The sequence below is a fragment of the Ostrea edulis genome, chromosome 6, assembly GCF_947568905.1.
Source record: "Ostrea edulis chromosome 6, xbOstEdul1.1, whole genome shotgun sequence".
Taxonomy (NCBI): Eukaryota; Metazoa; Mollusca; class Bivalvia; order Ostreida; family Ostreidae; genus Ostrea; species Ostrea edulis.
This window is the reverse complement of record NC_079169.1, coordinates 42,816,075-42,840,754: the sequence shown is the minus strand read 5'-3', so window position 1 is coordinate 42,840,754 and position 24,680 is coordinate 42,816,075. Positions and strand designations below refer to the sequence as shown.

The following is a 24,680-nucleotide window of genomic DNA, read 5'->3' as shown; positions in this document are numbered from 1 at the left end:
ACGACAAACGGCCATAATTGCACCATATAGCACGTGTCCACTTTCAGTATGACTAGATTATGCTTTAACTGAAAATGGCGGGTGTTTACATGTTGTACGTGACGTCAACAATCGAGCCCGACGTCAATAAATACGTTGATCAGCTGTCTGCTAGAGCAGAACTGAACAGGTTCATCTATCGCCAGCATGTCTGGGAAACGGGTGAATAGATGGGTACATATTAATGGGAATCGCTGATGGGAGTTGATGTTTGTTTGGTATAACATGAATTTGATTTATATTCTTGATACTAGAGTTATATATTTTGAAGGGTTAAACTTTATCCCATAGTTGTTGGGAGCCGGAAAAATAACTTTGTCACATATATGTTTATTAGATTAGTAGTTTCTCCCATAGTTATTGGGAGAAGTTCTGATGATCCATCAAATTCAATTAACCTTAAGTGATAAACTTTTTATAATCATTCATGCAACAGTGGTACTGGTGTTTATTTGTTTTGGTGCTGTGTTGTCTTTTAAATCTGTATGGCTTGTTTTGTAGGGAGATAGTGGTGGCCCCTTGGTGTGTAAGGATAATTCAGGAATCTGGAAACTTGTAGGCATCTCTAGTTATGTTGCTATCAACTGCAATGTGTCACACCTGCCTAATGTTTTCACTGATGTGCAGCATTACCTCCCCTGGATCAAGTCACAGACAGGTAGTGTGATACACTGTACATGTTGAAATGTAAAAGATCCTATGTTAAGGCATGTGGTATCAGATGGGAAATGTTTAGGATTTTCATGTTGCCCTGATGTAGCTGAGCAAAATAGTATTTTTAACTGTATTTTTAAGAGAATTTATTTTGATCATTAGCCACTCCATAAAAAAGAATTCGACAGAATTGTTACCAGAAGATTATAATTCCTGGAAAAGCATTCAATGGCAATACTAGAGACCAAAGAATTTGTATGATTAATCTTTACTTAAGAGTGTAAATTTGTACAATTAATCTTTACTTTAGAGTGTAAATTTGTATGATTAATCTTTACTTCAGAGTGTAAATTTGTACGATTAATCTTTACTTCAGAGTGTAAATTTGTACAACTAATCTTTACTTCAGAGTGTAAATTTGTACAATTAATCTTTACTTCAGAGTGTAAATTTGTATGATTAATCTTTACTTCAGAGTGTAAATTTGTACGATTAATCTTTACTTCAGAGTGTAAATTTGTATGATTAAATCTTTACGTCGGAGTGTAAATTTGTATGATTAATCTTTACTTAAGAGTGTAAATTTGTACGATTAATCTTTACTTAAGAGTGTAAATTTGTATGATTTAATCTTTACTTCAGAGTGTAAATTTGTACGATTAATCTTTACTTCAGAGTGTAAATTTGTATGATTAAATCTTTACGTCGGAGTGTAAATTTGTACGATTAATCTTTACTTCAGAGTGTAAATTTGTATGATTAATCTTTACTTAAGAGTGTAAATTTGTACGATTAATCTTTACTTAAGAGTGTAAATTTGTATGATTTAATCTTTACTTCAGAGTGTAAATTTGTACGATTAATCTTTACTTCAGAGTGTAAATTTGTATGATTAAATCTTTATGTCGGAGTGTAAATTTGTACGATTAATCTTTACTTCAGAGTGTAAATTTGTATGATTAAATCTTTACGTCGGAGTGTAAATTTGTACGATTAATCTTTACTTAAGAGTGTAAATTTGTACGATTAATCTTTACTCAAGAGTGTAAATTTGTATGATTAATCTTTACTTCAGAGTGTAAATTCCGTTGTGACAATGGGAAATGTCTGTATGACAACAACACTGTGTGTAATCGACAAAACGACTGTGGAGACAACTCAGATGAAACCAGACTCTGTGGTAAATATCTCCTTTTTTCAGAGATTGATCCACGATTTTCCCCAAAATTTTGTTTTTCACTTTTAATGATCAAAATCTACTGTTTCACAAAAAAATTAAGGTCATACATTATCACAGCAGCTCATATAATAGAGTTTATTATTTGTTTTGTAATCAAACATTGTGATATGTTACATGTATTGTTTACGAAGTTTTCAAAAGAAATGGATATCGATATAAGTTTATTAAAATATATATATATATATATATATAAAGCATAGAAATAGCAATGAACTCTTAAATGAACATAACTGCCCTAAGTGAAGAAATATTTAATATAAAGCACAGAAAATTTCACTTTGGATACCCATTTCCGCCCCCTACCTGGGTTTGAACTTAGTTAAAAAGAGACTTTTTATATATATATTTATATATTTTTTTTTTTTTTTCAAGTATTCTTTAGGTAAAATATGTCATTTGAAAGTAAGATTTGTGACTGTGCAAAATTAAGCCAAAATTTTGACCTTCTGAATGCCAGAATAAAAGCAATATTTTATCCTTAAATTTGTGTTATGTAAACAAAGACTTGAGTCTTTTTATGTAAACAAACAAACAAGTGAAATATATATTTTGTAATATAATGCATCTTAATTTTGCATAGTCACAAATTTTAACTTCACAAACCCCAAAAATACTTGAAATGTGAAAGATATGATAAACTTAGATCGATATCAATTTCTTTTGAAAATTTTGTAAACAATAGCATACCGCAATCTTTGTTTACAAAACAAATAATAAACTCTCTAAAATGAGCTTCTGTGATAATATATAACCTTAATTTTCATGTGAAATATTTCAAACACAATGGACAGTAGATTTTGATCATTAAAAGTGAAAAACAAAATTTTGGGGAAAATCGTGAATCGGTCCCTTTAATGGCTATTCATAAATGTCAATATAGCAGGCAATATGTATTAAACAAAAACATTGTAGTAAACAAGATTTATGTATCTGTATAATGAAACTTGTGCAAAGTGCAGAAAAGATACCTAATACTATATATTCAATATAATGCAAGGGTCATTTGAAAAGTTCTGAATAGCAATGTGCTATTAAGAATGTGATATCTCTTCATTGAGTTAAATACGCTTTCTGAGTCTTCATTGTGGAAAATGCTGATCTGTATGCCTCTTTAGGTACAGGTGACTCTCGATAACTCAAAGTTCAAGGGACCTTGATCAAACTTCGAGAGATCGAAATTCGGAAATTGAAGGTCCGCTGGTATGGTTCAGATTTTACAGTAACCGGAAATGTATACCAACAAGATCATATGATATCGTTTTGACATGTTTTCTTTCATATTCGTCAGATACTTTGATATAAAAATTAAAAAAACTTATTTTGCATTAATAAAAACATTTCAAAGTTTATTTATTTATTTGTTCTTTAATCATGCTTAGATGGGCACACAAAACCAAGTTCAGATGACGCTTTACTATCGCAAACTAAACAGAGCACAATGTTATGTCGCTTTACCCAAAACAAAAATTCTAACGCATGAGTAAAACGATGTTTTAGAGTAACTTTACACAAAGAACAAACTCGAGAAATTTAAAAGTCTCTAGATCTCTAAATAATGTATAAAACTTACTCTCTCGTTGTCACGTCAAAACAAATTCTAGATTTCATTCATAGTCGGATTATATATAATTTTAATCATCACCACTCAAAACCCCAGTGCAAGGTGTAAACTGACCAATTAGCCAATTATATACTCAAGTGTGTCACCTCCACAAAGAAGCACCAGCGATGTTTCAACTATGTAAACACCTAATTACACCTCCAGCATTCAACAAAATCCAGGTAAGGCCCAAGCCGAAATTATTACACGCTTGGGTAACGGTGGGTATACGCTACCACCACTTAAAGAGATCAAGAGTGAAAAACAATGAAATGTGTTTTATGGGACCCAATTTCACTTCGAGAGATCGAAAACTTCGAGAGATCGATAGTAAATTTGCTTTGTTATATAGAGAGAAAAATTGGGACCATGATTTCACTTCGAGAAATCAAGAACTTCGAGAGATCGAAGTTCGAGCCATCGAGAGTCACCTTTATACCCATCATGCACTGGAAAACGGCACTTAAGACAGTATGACGACTTTCAAATCGCAGACCGCATAAGGCTTCTTTGATGATTGAGTTTAACCAAAAATTACATGGAGCTAAATCATAACCATAGGGGGGATATGCCATTTTCCTTCAAATAGACTGTTACAACAGACGATTTGTGTGCCATTGCATTGTCATATGGAGAATCTTTTAAACTCTTTAGCACTGGTGGCTAGATGGACAGTTTTATAATTTTCATTGACCTTAGGACTTTCAGTATAGAACTGACCAGTAACACTAGTATGTTCTGGAACCAGGAATTTGGCTACTGGACCTTTAGTGTAAAAAAATTAAGCATACATCATTTTGCGAACAGACCTTCTTGCGTGCTACCAGAGGCCTTTGATCAGTTTCTCTGATCTAATCCTTGTTATTGCATTTAGTGTCGGCTAAAAAGTTTCGTCACTAGTAATGGTCTCATTTAATTGCCATTGATCACAGTCTTCATAATTGTTAAATAACTAACATTTCTACACAGACACATTTTGTTGGGGAACCCAACGAGCGCAATCTTTCCAAAGCTTTAACTGTTCTTTTAAAATGCTGAAAACAGGTGATGAATCAATGTTGGTAATATTTGCAAGATCTTCCACGGTATATCTTGCATCTTCAGTAATTGCAGATTTTACAGCAACAATGTCTTTTCCAGTATATGCTGACGAAACAGAACGATCGAGGATCATCGTCTAGCGACTTAATTCTAATGTATAATGTCTGTTGGTGTAAACCCTGATATATGTGAACTTTACAGTGAAATCTTTGCTCAGTTGAAATGTTCTCTTTATCACTCAATTTTTACATCAGTGTCCCAAAATATCTTGAATATGAGGTATATGTATTAAGTCAATATTTATTGTCCCCCACTTCCAACACGGAAAGGGACATAGAAATACTGGTGTCAGTGTGTCCATCCGTCCCACTTGACTTTGTGGATGCAACTCCTCCGAAAATGCTCAACAAATTTTGTTCATATTTTGTAGAATTGTTAATCACCATATGTAGTAGTTGACTATAGTACACCGTCATTTTGATTTGACAAATTTTACAAGAGTTATGGAACTTTGTTGAATTTGTACATGCTACTCTATAGAAACACTTTGTGAACAAAACTCCTTAGAGACTGCTGTATGGATTTTGTTCAAATTTTGTATGATTGTTAGTCACAATATGTTGTTGAATATATTTTTCCACAATTTGGATTCTACAAAATTTACAGGAGTTATAGAACTTTTGTGCTTCAACTTTTTTTGCAATGGTGGGGGACATGGCTACGCATAGCAATCTTGTTGGAAATTACTTTTGTGACATCACAATTAAAGCACATTTTCCTGATGTTTAAATGCTTGCCAAAAATGTCATATTTTTATTCAATGTTTTACTATTAACAAGGATTATTCAGAACTTTTCAAATGCTCCTCATATATTCAACCAAATTTACTAAAAAAAAACCAAAACAACTACCTAACAATATGTACACTTGAATTCAGTTTTAATTTGTTAAAATGTACATCATTAAAAAAAACTACTACTGTGTATGAAGTACATGTGTATGTTCATTTTCAATTTGCTAGATAAAATACATAATAATTAGTATTAGTTATTTTACAACCAGTCATTTTTGTACCCAGTAGAGAAAGGTTAGCCACAAATTAAACTCATCTTTAAGGCCATGTTCATTTCCCATGTTTCACAAGACTGCTTAGATGTCCTGTAAATAATGAGAAAAAATAACTAAAAACGTCTATTTCATGAAAAGTATGTACCTGTATTTCCAAAATAAATTATCAGATTTCTAAAATCCATGTTTTTGATAAGAATATATAATGTTTTTGACCTACAATTAGTGATAGTTCCTAACTTTTGTTAGATATGAACTGTACCTAACTTTTTGGTAGATACCGTATAGTGGGTTTTTTCCGCAGGGGTGATAAATTTGGCTTATTTTAGCGATTAGATAGCTTTCCTCCAAAATTTCACTCGCCATATATGCACCCAATTGTGACTTCAGTATTTGCAAGAGAGAGCAATTATCTTCCTTGTCCGCCAAAATTTATTCCGCTATCAAAAATTAATAGCCTTTGAGCCAGCAAATCGCTAAATTTTAGACCCACGGAAAAAACCCGCTATATGGAATGTCTGTGAACTGTACCAAACTTTTTTGTAGATATGTCTGTGAACTCTTCGTAACTTTTTTGTAGATAAGTCTGTGAACTGTACCTAACTTTTTGTAGATAAGTCTGTGAACTGTACCTAACTTTTTGTAGATAAGTCTGTGAACTGTACCTAACTTTTTGTAGATATGTCTGTGAACTCTACCTAACTTTTTTGTAGATATGTCTGTGAACTGTACCTTTGATGACAGTTACGTCTGTGGATACAATACATCGGGCTTCATTTGGAGCTATGGATCCAACAATTCACAAGCACAGTCCAGCTTTCCCTGGACTGACCACACCATTGGTCACTATCCAGGTACAATGAAACTAATTCCTTTCAATATTGAGTTTGTTTTCAATGTTTTTCCAGATACTAAAGAATATATTCATGTATGTATTACATTATTCAGCAGCATTCTACGATTTACCTAGGAAGTAACATTACTGTGTTTTTAAGGACATTTCATGGTTGGAAAATTTAGCGTCATGACAGAGGCAATTTTGACATCTCCGAAATTTTTGACAAACACTCAGTCATGTGTGAGATTCTACTACAACAGACGTGGACAGCTGTATGACAATCTGCTGGTCCGAACACTGGAGTACAGCCAAACAGGCACGTCCACCAGCAAGAACCGCTACCTCCTGGACAGTGGGGAGTACCAGGAGGGCTGGAGGTTGGCTTACTTTGATCTGAGTGCCGGCACATACCAGCTGGAGTTCTTGGTCACAGACACCCTTAAGACTGCTCTAGATGATATACAGGTCATACCAGGATTTTGTAGTGATAAAGGTAGGTACATGTGTATATGCCGAGTATTTGAGAATTTGATCAACATTGACTCTAAGGTATAAGCATAGGTGTACTGTCCATCTGTAGCAATAAGAGTAAAGGAGAGGAATTCTTTTTCTTGCTACTATATGGAATACTTTTGTATTTGTGTTGAAAATTATGAAGATGTATATATTCAAGTCTTGATGGTTTTTAGCTCACCTGAGCCAAAATCATGGCCCCTGGAGGTAGGGTGGGGCCACAATAGGGGATCAAAGTTTTACATGCAAATATATAGGAAAATCTTTTGGAATCTTTTTCTCAAGAACGACTGGGCATTAAAATTTGAAAGCTTTCTGACAAAGTGCAAATATCATGGTCCCTAGGAGTAGAGTGGGGCCATAATAGGGGATCAAAGTTTTACATTCAAGGCTTTTTTTTTTTTTACAATCTTCATCTCAAGACACATTAGGTCAGAAAAGTTTAAATTTACATGAAAGCTTCCTGACATAGAGTAGATTCAAGTTTGTTCAAATCATGGTCCCTGGGAATAGGATGGGGCCACAATTGGGGATCAAATTTTTACATTTTTTCTATTCAAAATACTTTGTCTTCGCAACTCCTCCTAAACCCTTAGAGGGATTTTGAAACTTGGTACAAAGAAAGATCACATTACAAGGGGAATGCTGCACCACTATTTTTGAAGGAGTTAGGGCCCTTGGACTTAGATTTATTTTATGCAAGTACCTTGTCATGGCAACTCCTCTTAAACCCTTTTGGGGGATTTCAATGAAACTTAGTACAAAGGAAGATCACAGTGTGTAAATGTGCATATTACAAGGGGAATGCTGTCCCACTATTTTTTAAGGAGTTACAGCCCTTGAGATTTTACATTGTTATTGCAACTCTGACAAAATCCTTTTGTGGATAATCCTTTCTTACTTTTTCAAATTCCTGGGTCAATAATGTATGCAGGCGTATCATGTACCGGTTTAGCGGTGCCCTATTTTTATCTTTCTAGTGTGTGATGAAGATTTGTTCCAGTGTGCTGATGATACAAGTTTCTATGGTTTTTTAGTGTGTGATGAAGATTTGTTCCACTGTGCTGATGATTCAAGTTTCTGTGGGTTTTTTTAGTGTGTGATGCAGATTTGTTCCAGTGTGCTGATGATACAAGTTTCTGTGGTTTTTTAGTGTGTGATGAAGATTTGTTCCACTGTGCTGATGATACAAGTTTCTGTGGTTTTTTAGTGTGATGATGAAGATTTGTTCCAGTGTGCTGATGATACAAGTTTCTGTGGTTTTTTTTAGTGTGTGATGAAGATTTGTTCCGCTGTGTTGATGATACAAGTTTCTGTGGTTTTTTAGTGTGTGATGAAGATTTGTTTCGCTATGCTGATGATACAAGTTTCTGTGGGTTTTTTAGTGTGTGATGAAGATTTGTTCCACTGTGTTGATTATACAAGTTTCTGTGTTTTTTAGTGTGATGATGAAGATTTGTTCCAGTGTGCTGATGATTCAAGTTTCTGTGGGTTTTTATTAGTGTGTGATGAAGATTTGTTCCGCTGTGTTGATGATACAAGTTTCTGTGGGTTTTAGTGTGTGATGAAGATTTGTTCCGCTGTGCTGATGATACAAGTTTCTTTGGGTTTTTTAGTGTGTGATGAAGATTTGTTCCGCTGTGTTGATTATACAAGTTTCTGTGTTTTTTAGTGTGTGATGAAGATTTGTTCTGCTGATGATACAAGTTTCTGTGGGTTTTTTAGTGTGTGATGAAGATTTGTTCCGCTGTGTTGATTATACAAGTTTCTGTGGGTTTTTATTAGTGTGTGATGAAGATTTGTTCTGCTGTGTTGATGATACAAGTTTCTGTAGGTTTTTTAGTGTGTGTGATGAAGATTTGTTCCAGTGTGCTGATGATTCAAGTTTCTGTGGGTTTTTTAGTGTGTGATGAAGATTTGTTCCGCTGTGTTGATTATACAAGTTTCTGTGGGTTTTAGTGTGTGATGAAGATTTGTTCCGCTGTGTTGATGATACAAGTTTCTGTGGGTTTTTTAGTGTGTGATGAAGATTTGTTCCGCTGTGTTGATGATACAAGTTTCTGTGTTTAGTGTGTGATGAAGATTTGTTCCGCTGTGTTGATTATACAAGTTTCTGTGGGTTTTTTAGTGTGTGATGAAGATTTGTTCCGCTGTGTTGATTATACAAGTTTCTGTGTTTAGTGTGTGATGAAGATTTGTTCTGCTGTGTTGATGATACAAGTTTCTGTGTTTTTTAGTGTGTGATGAAGATTTGTTCCGCTGTGTTGATGATACAAGTTTCTGTGTTTTTTAGTGTGTGATGAAGATTTGTTCCGCTGTGCTGATGATAAGGCGGATCCAGTATGTTTACCTCAGTCTTCATTCTGCAATGTGGTAAAAGAATGTAACAAAGATGAATCCAACTGTCAAGGTAACATAACAATAACAAGGTAGCAAGTGGAAAATGCAATAGTTTGACAGATGTGATTATGGTAGCAGACATTGGGAGATACCATCTCCTCATGTTTGTTTGTCATGAACTGAAATACCTTTTAATATTTTCAGCTAATAATGCAAACTACGCTTGTGATTTTGAAAATGCGATGCAGTGTGGGATATCACAAGTAACCCACGACAAAGGAGAGTTTTTGATGATGAATGGATCCTACCTCAGTAAGGCAATACTGTACCAGGAGGCCTTCAATGAGCACACAAACAATGACCCTAATGGTATGAACATAGAAATTAACATTAACCTTGAACATGTGTGAGCTCCCAGATGTTAACCTTGCTTTTGCTAAAATTTGGGTCTGGTAATCCGGAAGGATGACCCTTTTAGGTAAAAAGTCAAGGTCGTTATTAGATCATGTACAGTGAATTCATGTTTAACTGCTGCCTTCCGTGATATGAAAAATGGGGTATGATAGTGAATTTGGTGATGAATTGAATGTACATGTAGGGCATATCACTGGATAGTCTGACCATGCACATTCAGTAATTATGTGCTGCGGTTCATTTATTGAACATCTTGAGATACATTGTGATACTCGTATTTATCATAGGTTAAATATTTTATTCTACAATATAATGCATCTGCCATTGAACAAAAAACATCACCAGTACAATTCATTTAAAATGGTTATTTGAACTATATCTTTTTTCTTCTTCTGATATTGGTGTTAAAGTATCAAAGTTTTGTGAATGAGAATAAAATTACTTCTTGAGCCCCTCATAATATCATTCTGACTTTCACAGAACTTTTTTCAAATGAATATGTTAATATTCAACTGTTTCATCTGAAGTTCAAAACACTCGCTTTTATGATGATGCACGTTAAAATTTCTTATGAACAGAAAACAACACTAATATCTCATTTGTTTGAATCTTTGAAATTACCTGCACAATTCAACCTAAGGATGGCAATTTACTTGTAATCTAAGGTGAAATTAACAGCTTCACTGATCATACACCTGTAATCTAAGGTGACTTAATTAACAGCTTCACTGACCATACACCTGTAATCTAAGGTGAAATTAACAGCTTCACTGACCATACCCCTATAATCTAAGGTGAAATTAACAGCTTCACTGACCATACCCCTGTAATCTAAGGTGAAATTAACAGCTTCACTGATCATACACCTGAAACCTAAGGTGACCTAATTAACAGCTTCACTGACCATACCCCTGTAATCTAAGGTGAAATTAACAGCTTCATTGATCTGCAAGTTTGGTGGTGGAATTGGAGATTTATATGGAAGGAAAAACCTTATCTGACAAAACATGGTGATGTAGTGAAAATAGTGATGAATCGAGTGGTAATCTCTTTGGTGACATAAGGTCATCCAAGCAAATGCTTTTACAAGAACCAATCAAACCTATTCTTACATGTTGAATTCATTTTGGGATTCACTGTCACTTTTTTTGTACCGCCAACAATTTTGCCAGTGATGATTTGATTGGTTTATCTAAAGTTCATTCTGATGTCTCCAGATCTTTGTATTAGCAACATCAGAATATCGGGGAACAGATCAGTTTTTAAATTGAAGCAGGCTACTGACAAACAACTTGATGGTGCAGGGGTTTCAACAGTCTCGTTTAAAGTCAGCATTTCGCAAATTCTATGGTCGTTATAACAATCTAGTTTGCCAATACAACTTATCATTGGGTCAAATGCTGTCTGATGTATTTCATACCGATTGTTAGGCTGTTCTTGGTACACTGGTTTTTACTACGGATAACTCCGTTTACCTGATCAAGATAAAGGGCTCACAGTGGGTGTGACCGGTTGACAGGGGATGCTTACTCCTAGGCACCTGATCCCACCAATGGTGTGTCCAGAGGTCTGTGTTTGCCCAACTATCTAATTTGTATTGCTTATAGGAGTTATGAGATTGATCACTGTTCGTTATCTTTACCTTTCATCAAAGATCTGGTTTTAATCAGATTGATAGTAATTTGGACTAGTTCTGATATTGTATTCAAGAGTACATATGGAAGTCCTTAACTGATTCATTGGGAGTGGGTGTTGGTCTGTGCTGAATGTTTCCCCTACATGTGTCATTTTATTTCCTTTTAAACTTGTGATTTTTTTTTTTTATCTTAGATGCTTAGATATTATTCATATATTCACTCAAAACCAGATCACTGGTACAGGAGGTGCAAACAAATATATACATATATAGACTATGATCATAGGTAAGGGTCACAAAAATATAAGTATGGTAGGTATTGAAAAATATAGATAAACATATAGTTAGGTGTAAGTAAGTTACTGATTTGTACTAAATATATTACATTTGTAAGTTTCTAAATAAACCAGAAAACATATTATTGTAATTCATATCATTAGGAACACTAAATCATTGTAATGGTTTATTGATTTTATTCAAAATCCGATTTGGTATATATGTTGACCCAATCTCTTTAGCAATTTACATGTTTTGAGTATTTCCATAGGATGGATGTTATTTGCATTGACCAATCTTCATCGTCTGATCGGGGACAATGTTCAGATGACCCAGAATGTCTTTCTGAATAACCAGATGTTTTGCTTAGTGTTCTATTACCAGGCCAGCACTGACATGACTTTTAAGGTAGGTGATTTTGCTGAAATTCTCTGTCAGCAAACTTCCTTTGTGAATTGTGGCCAACATCCAGTATGATATACCGTATAACTGATTTTTTTTAGCGGTAATCTAATTTTGGCATTATTAGCAGTGGTTCTGAAAATGCTAAAAATAATTCACGCTAATAAAACATTTACGATGAGCAGAAAGTATTGCCTAAAATCCTTCTTTACACGTGCTGGGAAAATTTCTTGGAACTAAATAGAATTATCCCTTTTGACCTACTCGTAACAGGTAAGTTTCTTCAGAGACGATTTGGTGAGCTGTTTCAAGTTAATTGGCAATAAAAATCATTTTCACTGCAATTTTGTGTTCAATAGTTAGCAAGGGGGCCAAGCGTGTCAAGATAATAGGCACCAAATAACGGGTAAGGGCTATTCCAGAAATAAATACATGGGGGGGTCGGGAGGCACCTTTTGTATATACCAAGCACCCATAAAAAAAAATAAAAAATTACCCCATGACCCATCAAATTAATAAACTCATTTTACAATGACCCATTTAATAAAAAAAAAAAAACTAACCAGACCCACCACAAAAATATTTTTAAAAATGAAAACGGTACAAATCTCACGAGGTTTTCGAGACAAACATTCTAGTCAATGACGCGGTAATGCCTGTACGACATTGTATCACAGTAGTTCTGAAGAAACGATGTCACATCAACAATCAAAGGCATCTATGGCGGGAATGTTGGAAAGATTGGGAGTCCAAACGATGCTATTATCATGAAATGGGTATGGATATGTTTTTCCATGAATCGTTCGTCTTCTAATGGAGCCCGTGCCCGGAGGCCTCTATATCACCATCACACCGACTGATAAATATAACGCATCGGTACCCTCGTATAAATCAACTAAGGTTTGCCTATTTTTATTAGAAAACGGAATACCTATTGGTTTCAAAATATTCCCAAAATCGATGCACTGTAAACTGTAATAATCTACAGAACAGAGTTCGCCGCCATCACGTCCAAAGGGACCCTATTAAACGCGCCTCTAATTTGAAGAGTGCCGTAATGGAAAGTTATGCGCTGCAAAGAGCGACAACTCGAATAGTTCTATGTTACTTTCGATTTCGAAAGCAGCATTTCGAAAGCACGTTTTCAATTTTCCCTCCGACGTTTTGTAACCAACACGACAAGAGCGACAATAAAAATATTCTGAAAACTCAACACCCACGTAGCACAAAATAAAACAATAGAAACTACCCACTACCCATAATAAATATTTTATTAACAATCCCACCACGGACCAATTAAAATATGAAAAAATACGACCACCCACACAAAAAAATATCATTTGCCGCCCGAACACCCCCCCCCCCCCCCCCCCCCCCCCCCCCCCCCCCCCCCCCCCCCATTTGATCATTTCTGGAACCCCTAATTGAATTAATCTAAAAAAAATAAACATTTCGATACCTTATCAAAATAACTCGTGTTACAATACGAGAATAATCACAGGCATTATGCAATTGTTCAAATTATAGATCATTTCATTACAATTTTAGCCCCTTTCCGGTGACTTTTTGCCAATTCAGCTGATATATGATGGGAAAACTACCCAACGTCATCCTAGATTTGCATTTCCAGCTGAATTTACAATATTGAATAAATTTCTGTTTTGTTTTTTCTACGTTTACATGTATTTTATTTATTTTTTCTCAACACATGGCATCACTGAAAAAATATCACACCAGATTTAGAAAAAAATCGCCAATTTTGAAGGTCGCTAAAAAGCCAGTTATACGGTATACAAAACCAGAAGCTAATAAAAAATCTATGCTATTTTTATTCTCTTCAGGTAAGCCTGGAATCCAAAGGTTTGGTGCATGAGTTATGGAACTTTACTGACAGAGATACACCTGATTGGACTAGAGCCCAGATGCAGCTCCCTCTAGTGGCCAATGCTGTTCTGACTTACCAACTTGTACGAATGTTTCCATCGTCCAACAAGTATTACAAACCCTACATCGCTATTGATGACATCAGTATAAGACCAGGAGAATGCCCTGTGTATGGTAGGCCCCTATATACATGTATCAAGGTTAAACTTAGCAGCTACACCAATACCTGTGTAATCAAGACATGCTCGGTGCCAGATCTTTGGTTTGGAAAACATTTTAAATGCACAGCATTTTTATTATACAATGGAATTTAAAGTTGGAGGCCCAAAATGTGTATGGTTTACACAACATTTTAGATTGCACAACATCCGACTTAGTCAGGTTTTAAGGTATATAGAATGTTGTTACTGTACAGTATAGTCATAATTTTTTTCCTCTAAAAATTTTATGATTGGCACCTGAAGGGTAGAATTTGAATGTGTATCTCAAAAAGCATACAATATAATCTACCAAAAATGTTATCTACAATCTTATGATAACAGCAGTCTTCTGATATAAATAGAGAACGATATGGCAGTTAACCATCATACAGAATATAATAAACAGGCCTGTTTGGTTTCACATGTGTGTTTTCTCATATCTATGACATGACAAGACATGAGTATCAGATTTGAATTGTGTATGTTATAGTTTGTCCTGTGGGAACACGGAAATGTGCAACAGAGAACTACTGCTACTTGTCCAGTCATTACTGCGACCGAAACCTAGATTGTCCAGATGAATCAGATGAAGCTAATTGCAGTAAGAGTAAACTTGAATCAGATATTATTTAATAGTTCAATTGGTTAAGTGTTGATGGAGTAGAGAAATTTTCATCAAAACAGATTCTTATTTCCCATCCAGCATGCAGAAATGATGAATTTTCCTGTAACAATGGCCGCTGTATCCCACAGTCCTCCATATGTAATAACCAGGCAGACTGTCTGGACAAATCAGATGAAGGCGCTGTTTGTGGTAAGTGACATTTTCAGAAAATGATGAAATTTATTGAAAGATTCTATCATGTTAGAATGTACATTTAGCTCAACAGTTTCAATTATTATCTAATATGGTGATACAATGAAGTTGGAAAATGATGCATCTTGAAATAAAAGCCACATACATTATTAGTCATTTGGATTCTTGGCAGGGTATATGGACTCGCATTCCCTGTCAAAGTTTATATAATGGCTCGGGAGAGATTATGATATATATATATTTGGGAGAATATATACTTTGACAGTGAATGTGAGTCCAATACACCCTGCCAAAAATCCACATAATGAATATGTCCCACTGCAGAGCGATCAATGTAGAAATCGGACAATCAAGAGGTTGGGAGGGGTGTTCAGGAAAACAAATCTTGAAAGAATTTCTATTCTATTCTATTCAAAAACTATTTTAACAAACAACTTTTGAACAAGAACAACTGTATTTTAAAAAATTTAATGTGAGAACTTTATCAATATAAGCCTTTAACATGTTGGCCTAAACCCAAACAATGACTCAGCAGCTGTGACGTTACACGCAGTAAATATGTTGATCGTCATCGTTTTGATTCATGGAGTTACGCATATAGATCTATGTTTGAATTGTGAATTGTGCATCCCTGCATGGATGGAACATTTGGTAGTCACTGCTAAATAAAGGGTTGTCCAAAATCATCGAGGTTTCTGCCACCGGGTGCAAATTTTGATGTGTGTGGAGTGAAAGTAGAGTTTGAGTTGATGGTGGCATGATAACTGGCATTTCAATGGATGTTGGCAGTGCTGATGTGGATTGTCTTGCAAAAATAGTGTTAGAAATAGTGTGTCCCATGGTTTCCTTTTTCACAGTTAGATATGCGTTGGTACACAGCTAAAGATGAGATGGATTTGTCACGAGCAGAGCTAAAAGGGATTTGACTATTGACACACGGACAGACAGCACTAAGGAACGGGATCTGACTATTGACACACAGACAGACAGCACTAAGGAACGGGGATCTGACTATTGACACACAGACAGACAGCACTGTGGAACGGGGATCTGACTATTGACACACAGACAGACAGCACTGTGGAACGGGGATCTGACTATTGACACACAGACAGACAGCACTGTGGAACGGGGATCTTGCTATTGATACACGGACAGACAGCACTAAGGAACTGGGATTTTGCTATTGACACATGGACGGACAGCACTGTGGAACGGGGATCTGACTATTGACACACAGACAGACAGCACTGCGGAACAGGGATCTGACTATTAATGACACACGGACAGACAGCACTATGAATGGTGTTTATGTATAAATGCTCTATGGTATTATAACACTATGAATGGTTGACCTTGATACAATATGTTTATATGTTTAAATGCGGTTATAACACTATGAATGGTTTACTTTTCAGCACCCCTTCGTAGCGTGACTTGTACATTTGAAAACCCATTTTCTTGTGGCTACACTTCGAATATAGGACAATTCACATGGCAAAGGCAGAGTGGAAGTACATCGTCATTTTACACAGGACCAATAGCAGATCACACTTTGGGAGATACAACAGGTAAACTGTTCAGAAACTGACATACAACAGGTAGACTGTTCAAAAACTGACATACAACAGGTAAATGTAGACAATTCAAAAACTGACATACAACAGGTACATGTAGACAATTCAAAAACTGACATACAACAGGTACATGTAGACAATTCAAAAACTGACATACAACAGGTAGACTGTTCAAAAACTGATATGCAACAGGTAAACTGTTTAAAAACTGACATTCAACAGGTAAACTGTTCAAATACTTACATACAATGGGTAAGCTGTTCAAAAACATATATAACAGGTAGACAGTTCAAAAACTGACAAACAACAGGTAAACTGTTTAAAAACTGACATTCAACAGGTAGACTAGCTGCAATCATGTAGCCCTCTCTGATTTTGTTTTTTTTTTTTTTTTTTTTTTTTTTTAAGGGAGAGGGCTACAACTCCTTAGGATCTCCGTAATGGTGCAAATGCGGGAGTGATTCACTCCCGCAACATTTGCGCTCATTCTAAACATTTCCTGACTTTCTTTACGTAAATAAAATGATATTCTATGTTCCTTAGTCAATTTATAAATTTACAACCTACAACTTAAGATTTGTGAGGCTCTATTCTACCGTTTTCAACAATTTCGATAAATTCCAATTTCTCGATTCATATTTGTCCGCCATGTTTGATGTACTGAAGTTTCAACTTCCGATTGTCAAGTCATTTGCATATGCCATATAAGGTAGTATTTACATCAATGGACAAGTATGGAGGCGAAAGCTATTTCGTCAGTATTGAAAAGGTTTGAATTTAATATCAAGTTAAAAACCAAAAAGCAGAGTGTAAATTCTTTCTGCAACAATATGATTTTCCTCTCTTTGTCGAAGTGGCTCGAGTAACTACATTTTCGCGCTGATTGTCAATGTTTAGGTTTTTCATTAGATCCACCTACGAGATCTCGCGATAACAAGCATGGCGGAGCAGACGAAGAATTTTGCATGCTGTACATTATATTTAATGAAAAACACCTTTATTAGACATGCCCGAGCACAAAGTTGGTACTCCTTTTGGTGTAAACAACATTTGGGACTAATACACAGAGTTTATTATCGGTTATTCATAAAATTATTTTGCACCATTACGGAGATCCTATGGAGTTGTAGCCTCATCCCGAAAACGTCAGAATAAAAAAAATTGGATAGGGCTACATTATTGCAGCTACAGGTAGACGGTTCAAAAACTGACATAGAACAGGTAGACTGTTCAAAAACTGACATAGAACAGGTAGACTGTTCAAAAACTGACTTAGAACAGGTAAACTGTTAAAAAAAAACCATGACATACAACAGGTAATTTACAGTTCAAAAACTGACATACAACAGGTAAACTGTTCAAATACTTACATACAATGAGTAAGCTGTTAAAAAAAAAACCTGACATACAACAGGTAAACGGTTCAAAACTGATATACAACAGGTATTGAATGAGTCTGCAAAACTTGGATTGTAATCGAGAAAAAAATGTGTGGATACCGATGAGATTTCGCGGTTTTTCAGGAAAGGAAACGGAAGTGGAACAACTTCAATAAGTTGTACGTAGATATTACAGCATTGGACAAGTTGTACGTAGATGAGTCTTAAACACAAATACAGAGACCCAGGACTCAATTAATGGGGGATTATTTCATATACATTTCAATAATCCTGATTATATCACGTTATTTCGTTGCATCTACCTATCATATCTAGGATTTTACCAGCAAATATGTCATTGTATTTATTTTCCCACTTTAGTAAATTATTTCCTTTGATAGTATTTAATATTTTCTACATTAAATATTTAATCAGAAGTCGGTTTTAATTCATTTTATCATCTTTCTCACTGCATGACTGTAAGATCCACTTTGTCCCACTTAAGCATTCAAAGTTACACTAAATGCACCTCCTACACAGGAGAGCTATAATCTCGAAACTGGCGTATTGAAAGTGATGGGTTTTGATCTAATCTTCCTTTCAAAAAATACATCCTGTCACATGTTCAAAGTACATGTATACAAGAATTTAGCACTATGATTAGGAAAATATTATCGACGAGATTTTCATATTTATTATTTATAATTTCTTCCATGATATTTTACTACATGTATTTCTTAGTTAGAAAATATCTATTGGTGAAATATATATCATCATAGATATAGAACTGATGTTCACTATACCATTTCATAAGAAGGGTAGCTATATATATACTCATTGTATGGTGTACAGTGGTATTTTAGAGCAAGGCTTCTTTCATTTACATATAGTATAAGGAATGGTAATTCATTTCAATATAGAAAATGCATAAATGATAACGATTATTTGCATTTAAGCTTACAAACTTAATTACAAAAAGTACAGAAAAAATTGCAGCCCTGTAACACAAGTTTGAACATTTCTGTTAGGATAATGATTAGTTTTAGGCATTGGTGTGTTTATTTGAAAAATTAAATTTCTGACTATTAGTTTCAGTATATTTTCATGGAGTCTGGAAACATCTGAATAATCCATAAAAATTGGCCTTTGATTCCACAGCATATTCATTTAAATATTGATTTTCTTTTTTTTAAAAGCTGTATCGTTCTACATTTTATTATTAAATCAGCATGTATCGTTCTACATTTTATTATTAAATCAGCATGTTTGATCATCAGATCATATTGGAATGAGATCGTAAACCGTATTTTAATTGCAGATGAATGAAACAGATCACTTAAATAACTAAGACTCGTGCAATAGAAAACTTCATATAACAAAATGTATTAGTAAAATTCGACTTGTTCAAAAAATTTCAAGTGTTATTTAGAGAGATTTTTAAAAATATATGCAGCACTTTCAGGTTTACAATGTAGGCCATTGTATATCTGAATTTTCTTTTTATAAATCTTTGATAACACATCAAAGGCTTTGCTGATAAGGTATTATTGTCACATGATGTTTTTCTTTTTTCTTTCAGGACACTATTTCTATGCAGAAGGCAATGCAGGAATAGCTGGTGATACTGCAATTTTAACATCTCCAAACTTCACCACAGGGGTTGATCAAAGTTTGGGATTCTATTATCACATCCTTACCAAGAATCAATTTTACAATATCCAATCAGAGGGCCTGTCTGTTGTTGCATGGTATTCTAATGGGCAAAGTGAGCTCCTATGGTGGCAGAACCAAACGTCAGGCAATGGTTGGGCCTATGGCTGTGTGGACTTGCCCAATAACACTGAAATGACCATTCAGTTTATGGCGAAGAGGATAGGCTTAGATCTTAAAAATATTTTTGATGCTGATGTTGCCATTGATGATATTACATTGCTTCTAGTGCCTTGCTCCGGAGGTGAGGGATCTCACTCAGAATAAACATTTTATTTTGTATCTCATGACCTTGCAAAAGTACATAGCAAAAATTGGGGTTCTTCCAAAAGACTATAATATCCAACAATCAATTTATTTTGAAAGGCCTCTTATATCATTCATTAGTTAGGCCAAGTAAAATTAATTAGTAGATTATCATTCAAACTTCACAAAAAATGAGGCGGGTGGGAGGATTTTATTTTTTATTTTTTATTTTTCGCCATGGTATTCTTGACCTCGAAAATGCCTTCTCTCATTGAGAAAAGGCTTTATAAATCATAATTACATGTGTATTTGGGTTTCTAAAAGGCAAAGTGAAATAAAGTACGTTTACGATACCGGAGCGGACATAAAAATATCCGGAAATCGTAATTTTGAAAAATAAAAAAAATTGGGGCGGGGCGATTTTCGAGGGTCGGGCGGGAATGATAATCTACTAATTAATTTTACTTGGCCTTACATTGACAAAACAGATATTATATTATCATTACTGTGACAACACAGAGATTACATTTTCTTTAAGTGACAACACAGATTTTACTTTATTATTGACTTACATTTAAAAAAGCCCAGATATTACATTATTATAAGTTACATAAACAAACAGATATTATAATAAGTTACATTGACAACACAGATATTAGGGGTGGAAGAGTCTTGCATTATTTCAAAACCCAGTAAAAAATAACATCCTTAAAGGGACTGGTTCAAGATTTTTGAAAAATAATAATTTTCAGTTTTGATGTTAAACATTTAAAATGTGACTCATTCAGTCTTGATAGCCAAAATTTGGACCTTGTGAATGCAAGGATAAGAGCAATATTTTAGCCTTAACTATTGTGTTATGTAAACAAAGAGTCAATAAGATTTGAGTCTTTTTTATGTTTACAAACCAGTGAACTGCTAATTTTGTAATCTAAAGCATCTCAATTGTTGCAGTCACAAATTTAACTTATAAATGACACATTTTACCTAAAAGAAATGTGATACTAGCATATATAATAAACTTAGATCGACATCCATTTCTTTTGAAAACTTTGTAAACAATTACATACCTCAATCTTTGTTAACAAAACAAATAAAAAACTCTGTACACTGAGCTTCTGTTATAATGTATATGATTTTATTATGAAACCTTTGAAAAACATTGAACAGTAGATTTTTATCATGAGAAGTGAAAACCAAAATTTGAGGGGAAATCGGGAATCAGTCCCTTTAAAATGGTAATGTCATTTAAACGCCATGGTTTTGGAGACAATGTGATCCATCTCCAGCAGCATCCAATCTCATTTTTGTCTCATTCATGGATTTCCCAGTCTGTACACAAAATTTTATAACATTGCGATGCTCCAAGAAATTGAGTGGCATTGCCGTTTTTAATTTTTTCCACACATCCATTGTAAATGATTATAAAATGGTAACATACCTGATCAAATCACAAAATGACATTTAATTACTAGAGGATGAGTTTCATTTTTTTTTTTTTTCTTTCATTCTTTTCTATTGCAGTCATTTAAGAATCTTTTTGAAAAAGAATTATTATATCAGACCCTCTATCTTTAAATTAATTCAACTTTTATCAACACAAAATGTAAAGGAATTATGTAACTTGGGTAAATTTATTAAAAATTCCTTTGAAATTAGAAATACCAATGTATAAGCACAATTTTTATTCTTTCCTGACCTTTACATGATTATAGATTTATTACATTGAATCCTTTGTCTAAAAGCTGTGTTTGCTTTTGACTAATAAACAGCAACTACTATTGTAACATCAAATGTCATGGGTTTTTACGCCCTGAAAAAATGCTAAGAATCAAAACATAAAAAATAAAAGAATTATGAGAATTTGCAAAAAAACACCATGCTCCATGAAGCTAATTTTCAAACATTTGATTTGATTTTAGAATACATTGGAAAAAATCAAATATTTACGTATATATTGGAATCTACCCAAAGTTTAAGTATACAAATTACTGGCGTATAATGCAACCTCAATGGAACTTTTCCGCAAACTTTTCGAATTGCCCTCGTATGATACATTTACAAAAGAATTAGCACATTATTATAAGTTACATTAACAAACAGATATTATATTATCATTATATTACATGGATAAAACAGATATTATATTACATGAATAAAACAGATGTTATATTGTCATTATATTACATGGATAAAACAGATATTATATTACATGAATAAAACAGATATTATATTATCATTATATTACATGGATAAAACAGATATTATATTACATGAATAAAACAGATGTTATATTATCATTATATTACATGGATAAAACAGATATTATATTATCATTGTATTACATGGATAATAGAGATATTACGTTATATTAAATTATCCATTGGTAATTTTGATAATAAAGATAACGAATTAAAGACGTACATTTAAGTTTGCTGACATTAAACTGAGAATTGTTTTATAAAGTGTATCCTGTCTCTCTACTCATTATAACTGATCGTTTTCCAGAAGTAGCTGTAACTACCCCCATGACTACTCAGACGACTGCGCCTACAGGTATTTACACACACTTGCTGAAATTCAGAATTGAATGTTACACGCCGGTCCTTAGACAGGACGTACAATGTATTATGGTACAGTGATACTTGTATGTTCATCTGTCTGTTTCTATTTTCATTTCTCTGTCACACATCAAGCTAAAATTTCCTGAACTTGCTGTGTACCTTCTTTGTGGATCACATTAGATCATGTTGCAATTTTGATCCATTTTGACTTCTTTTGCTGGAGTTTCACCCCTTTAATTGAAAAAAATTAATGTTATATGGAGGGTTCATGATTTATCCATCTAACTCCCCAAAAAAATTTAAGTGAGGACTTTATTTTACAGAATGTTTGTATGGGTAGTTAAGATGTGTATTTGGCAAGGATTTTGAATTTCTTAAATTTTTGAGAAAATGACAGTTTGTTGAACTTTAATAGTTTTGAGGAAATATTACATAGAGAGTACATGATTTGTTCGTCCAACTCCTTTCACAATTTTCAAGTGAGGACCTTCTTATTTTACAAAGTGTTTATATGAGTATTGAAGATATGCATGTGGCAAAGATTTTAGTTTCCTTACTAGAAAATTAATTTGTTCAACTTGGTTAGTTTTGGGGAAATATTTTACACACAGAGCCCTGTGTTTGTCTATCTACCTCCTGTCACAATTTTTAAGCCAGTACCATTCATACAATGCAAAAGAAAGTATGTCGCAGCTAATTGATGATGGCTGATACTACCTCAAGCAAATTTCTACAACTCCTGGCATTATTGTCATGTTTGCTAATCAGTGTCATAGAAAACAACCCCTTAATAAAAACACCTTACTTGTGATGGGTGTATCATGTATCAGTTTTGGTACTCTTGTTTTATATCAATTACTTCCCTTGGTCATTAAAATAGTTATGTATCTTTTTAGCTCACCTGAGCCAAAGGCTCAAGTGAACTTTTCTGATAAAAATATGTCTGTTGTCTGTCGGCGTTGTAAGCTTTTCACATTTTCATCTTCTTCTCCAGAACCACTGGGTCAATTTCAACCAAACTTGGCACAAAGCATCCTTGGGTGAAGGGCTTTCATGTTTGTTCAAATGAAGGGCCATGCCCCCTTCAAAGGGGAGATAATCGCAAAATTGGGGTATGGTCATTTAAAAATCTTCTCCTTAAGAACCACTGGGTCAGAGGAGCTGACATTTACATGAAAGCTTCCTAACATAGTGCAGACTCAAGTTTGTTCAAATCATGGTCCCCGGGGTAGGATGGGGCTACAATAGGGTATCAAAGTTTTACATAGAATTATATAGGGAAATCTTTAAGTCTTCTTCTCAAGAACCACTGAGCCAGAAGAGCTGAGATTTACATATAAAGCCTCCTGACATAGTGCAGGTTCAAGTTTGTAAAAATCATGGCCTCCAGGGGTAGGTTGGGGCCACAATAGGCACTTGTTTTACATGCAAATATATATATGGAAAGTCTTCAGATTTTGGTTAAGGTGACTCAGGTGAGCGATGTGGCTCATGGGCCTCTTGTCATTGCTGTTGATACAGTAGATGCCATAATGGTGTGAAAATTCATACATTCAAAGTAGTGTTGTAATCGGGGTAGAATTACTGCACTGTCTCTGTAGTGTTTCGCTACACATTTGTCATTTTATTAACCGAAATATTTCAGAATGTGTCTTCAGATGTGACAATGGCTTCTGTATTGATGCAAGTCAACGTTGTGATGGTATAAATGATTGTCGAAATGGAGAGGATGAAAACAAACTGTCCACGATAGTCATTCATCTCAAAGGAGGAGGATGAAAACAACTGTCCACGATAGTCATTCATCTCAAAGGAGGCCCTGTCTGGTGTTGTTATATTACACATCTGTTATTTTGTTACACAACTGTTGTAAGTATAAAGTGCATTGATGTGATACATATCATCATGATAGTAATGTGTACATTTTATAACATATGATGTTGAAAGTCATGCAATATTTACAGTAGATTTTGTTTATAGTGAATGTGGGTAGAACGAATACTGCTTATTATGAATGATGTAACATTGGTCACCATGTACTATTAACTAACCTCATTTGCAACTACTTCAATTGCAATTCTTTGATTAGAAACCCATTGAATATTGTTATGCTTCTGAATAAGACACTAATCTGTTGGTTGAAAGTGGGTATGGTCAGAGAAATAACTGTCATATCTCAGGCTGTAAATCTCATCAGTAGGGGTCAACACTTATCTCGGGATATCATAAAATGATTTAATGC

General features: G+C 34.3%; 1 protein-coding gene across 6 annotated transcripts in view; it reads left to right on the top strand.

Moving 5' to 3' along the window:
* LOC125648397 (uncharacterized) overlaps positions 1–24,680 on the top strand; it is a 131,203-nt gene that overhangs the window by 103,738 nt on the left and 2,785 nt on the right. For 5 of the 6 annotated variants that reach the window (XM_048875448.2, XM_048875445.2, XM_048875447.2 and 2 more), the window contains 14 exons: positions 541–697; positions 1,769–1,873; positions 6,356–6,496; positions 6,638–6,973; positions 9,287–9,403; positions 9,538–9,702; positions 11,931–12,067; positions 13,903–14,119; positions 14,636–14,746; positions 14,849–14,959; positions 16,381–16,533; positions 19,498–19,872; positions 22,383–22,430; positions 24,084–24,680. The exon at positions 24,084–24,680 is cut by the window's right edge and continues 2,785 nt beyond it. In XM_048875448.2, coding sequence (XP_048731405.2) covers positions 541–697; positions 1,769–1,873; positions 6,356–6,496; positions 6,638–6,973; positions 9,287–9,403; positions 9,538–9,702; positions 11,931–12,067; positions 13,903–14,119; positions 14,636–14,746; positions 14,849–14,959; positions 16,381–16,533; positions 19,498–19,872; positions 22,383–22,430; positions 24,084–24,217 — 2,307 coding nt within the window. In that variant the 3' untranslated portion in view covers positions 24,218–24,680. Of the gene's footprint in view, positions 1–540; positions 698–1,768; positions 1,874–6,355; positions 6,497–6,637; positions 6,974–8,263; positions 8,546–9,286; positions 9,404–9,537; positions 9,703–11,930; positions 12,068–13,902; positions 14,120–14,635; positions 14,747–14,848; positions 14,960–16,380; positions 16,534–19,497; positions 19,873–22,382; positions 22,431–24,083 lie in introns of those variants that run through there. The other variant, XM_056139629.1, reaches the window with a different exon arrangement.